The sequence below is a fragment of the Rhinopithecus bieti genome, unplaced genomic scaffold (genome assembly GCF_001698545.2).
Source record: "Rhinopithecus bieti isolate Rb0 unplaced genomic scaffold, ASM169854v2 scaffold_78508, whole genome shotgun sequence".
NCBI lineage: Eukaryota > Metazoa > Chordata > Mammalia > Primates > Cercopithecidae > Rhinopithecus > Rhinopithecus bieti.
The window spans coordinates 887,588-889,874 of NW_016829854.1; the positions used below are offsets into that span (position 1 = coordinate 887,588).

The window sequence follows — 2,287 nt, forward strand, 5'->3', positions numbered from 1 at the left end:
CCCGGGCAGGGCCGGGCGGCGGGCGCGCCGCGGCTTCCGGAGTCCCCGCCCTCTCGTCCGCCATCGCCTGCCGGAGCCTCTGACCTCGAGGGGCTCGGGGCGCGCGGGCGACTGCGGGCTAGGCGAGAGGTGCGGCAGCTGGCGGGAGGGCAGCGGGCGGAAGGCTCCGCCCCACGCGCCCCCCTCTCGGATGTGATTCGCCGGGGTCCCCCGCAGCCCGGGCGAGCGGCCTGGAGGCCCAGAGGAAGGGTACAGGACTGCCCCACGGGGACGCGACCGCGGGCGCCAGACGGAACTGGCCCCAGATTCGTTAGCGCTGGCGGTGGAGGTGGGGAGAAGTGTGTACCAAGCAAGGTCAGCTCGGAGCAAACACCAGGGGACAGGCCCAGTCCCTGGCCCTGGACAATTAAAACTTTCCCATCACAGCCACCACACCAGGCGATTGCTCAATGTTCCCCATCTGTGGTGGGAAGGCAGGAGTCGCCCGGCTTCCACACTCGAGTGGCGCTTTTGGGCAGTTGTAGGACACTCAGCTTTGCACTGGATAAATTAACTCAGGCACATGCAGAGGGCTTAAGAGGTATCCCCTGCAAAGACTGACCAAACTTAAACTGGGAGCGGCAGATAATCTTCTGACACACAAAGGTGATCAACGCATTCAGGGAGGGAAAGCAGGTGCTTGAAATATTCATGTGGGGAAAATAAGCAAGGTCAGAGTGGAAGAATCTGGGGTGAGAGAGGGTCTTAAATGCTACAAACCAGGGAGCGAGTGGGCATCTGCCTGGTTTCTCCAACAGGAGTTGGTTCCTCCTGGGCTGGCTGGCAGAAGCCTGGTGGACCTTGCTTCACTTTGTCCTAGGCCCAAAGACTACCCTTCCAAAGGTGGACTCTAGCCTGAAGTGCAGGGACTGAACCTGGTAGGCTAAGGGCTGGATTGGCCAGCCCTTGCAGTCCTTGATCCTGCAAATCTGTGTTCCTCTGGTCTCAGCTCCCAAACTGTGACCTGTGGAGGTCAGTACCTCTAATCCCCCGACCTCTGCCTGGAAGTCTTTGCCACCTCTTCCAGAAAGTTTTCAGCTTTTTCCTGACCAATGGATACAACAGTTCCCTCATCTGAGCCCTCAGACCTTACTGTGGTATACACTCCCTAGGGAGCAAGGTAGATTTCCTTAGGGTCCTAGCTAGGGTTTTAACCTATTGGGGTGGACAGTGAACATCCATCAAGTGGAAGGCCAACGATGAAGGGTCAGCCCACTTCCTTTGTACACAAAACACCTGCACTTGTTAATGGCCCCATAGGCTCTTGGGCTGGACTCCAAGTGATGTGCACTGCTTGGCCATGGACACTAGCTCCAGACCACAGAAAAGCCAGTTCAGTCTGAGCCTCGCTCTGATGGGAGGATCTCAGCACAAGGGTTGGTGCCCAAGATGGTGGTAACGACCTTCATTAGAGACCACCAAGCTCAGGTGAAGCCATGTAAGCCTCTCAGCAGTCTGCCTGAACCTGGTGGTTGGACACAAGTGTAGGTAAGGTCAGGTCCTAGCTGTCACCAGCTGTGCACCTTGGGCAGTGACTAGGGTGAACATTTGTCCTTTCTTGGACAACCAGCATCAATTCCTCATCCTAAGAGTGCCCCAAATTTCCTTTGAGAAACCACTCCTCCTGTCTCAGCCTTGTTGTCAGGGGCATATGGTAACTGGTTTGGGGATGGCACAGAATCCCATCAAGGCCAATGAAACAGGATGCTTACTGGGGCTTCTGTGGCAAGTCCTCTCCTGAGAGCCCGCAAAGGGCTGCTTCCTTCTGGTAGGCAATGTGTGAGAATGGCAGGTCTGGAATCCAGGCAGCATTCTGCTCACTGCCACACAAAGGGGAAATCTACTTTGTAGGGCCTGTGGATGAAGTCACAACTGCACAAGACAGAGCAGAGAGAAATAGGAATGCTGAGGCCAACCATGTTGGAGCCACAAGATCAAGCCTAACCTAAAGACTGCTCTACATCTGGTATTTTCCAGTTACATGCAATTTCACTGTTTAAAGCCAGTTTGACTTTGGCTGTCTGACCCTTGCATCCAAGATGATTGATAGAATTATGCCACTTACCTCAAGACATGCAAATAAGATATTTAACTTAAAAGTACAAAGCTTGTAGGTGCTGATGGGAGGGGTTTTTACTGTCTGCCCTACACTCACCATCATCTTGGATGCTAAAGATGTCTGGAGACTCCAATTCTTCCCAATTCCAGGCTGTCTCCAACCCTTTCCCAGACAGGTTCACAACTCCCA

At 54.5% G+C, this 2,287-nt stretch overlaps 1 protein-coding gene across 1 annotated transcript in view; it reads right to left on the reverse strand.

Annotated features, from left to right (window-relative positions):
* Nucleotides 1–303, reverse strand: part of LOC108524145 (putative testis-specific Y-encoded-like protein 3) — a 7,438-nt gene extending 7,135 nt beyond the window's left edge. The window contains exon 1 of the mRNA XM_017865085.1: nt 4–303. Within this exon, the coding sequence (XP_017720574.1) occupies nt 4–64 (61 nt within the window). The 5' untranslated portion in view covers nt 65–303. The remainder of the gene's footprint in view (nt 1–3) is intronic.
* Nucleotides 304–2,287: the final 1,984 nt, after the last annotated feature.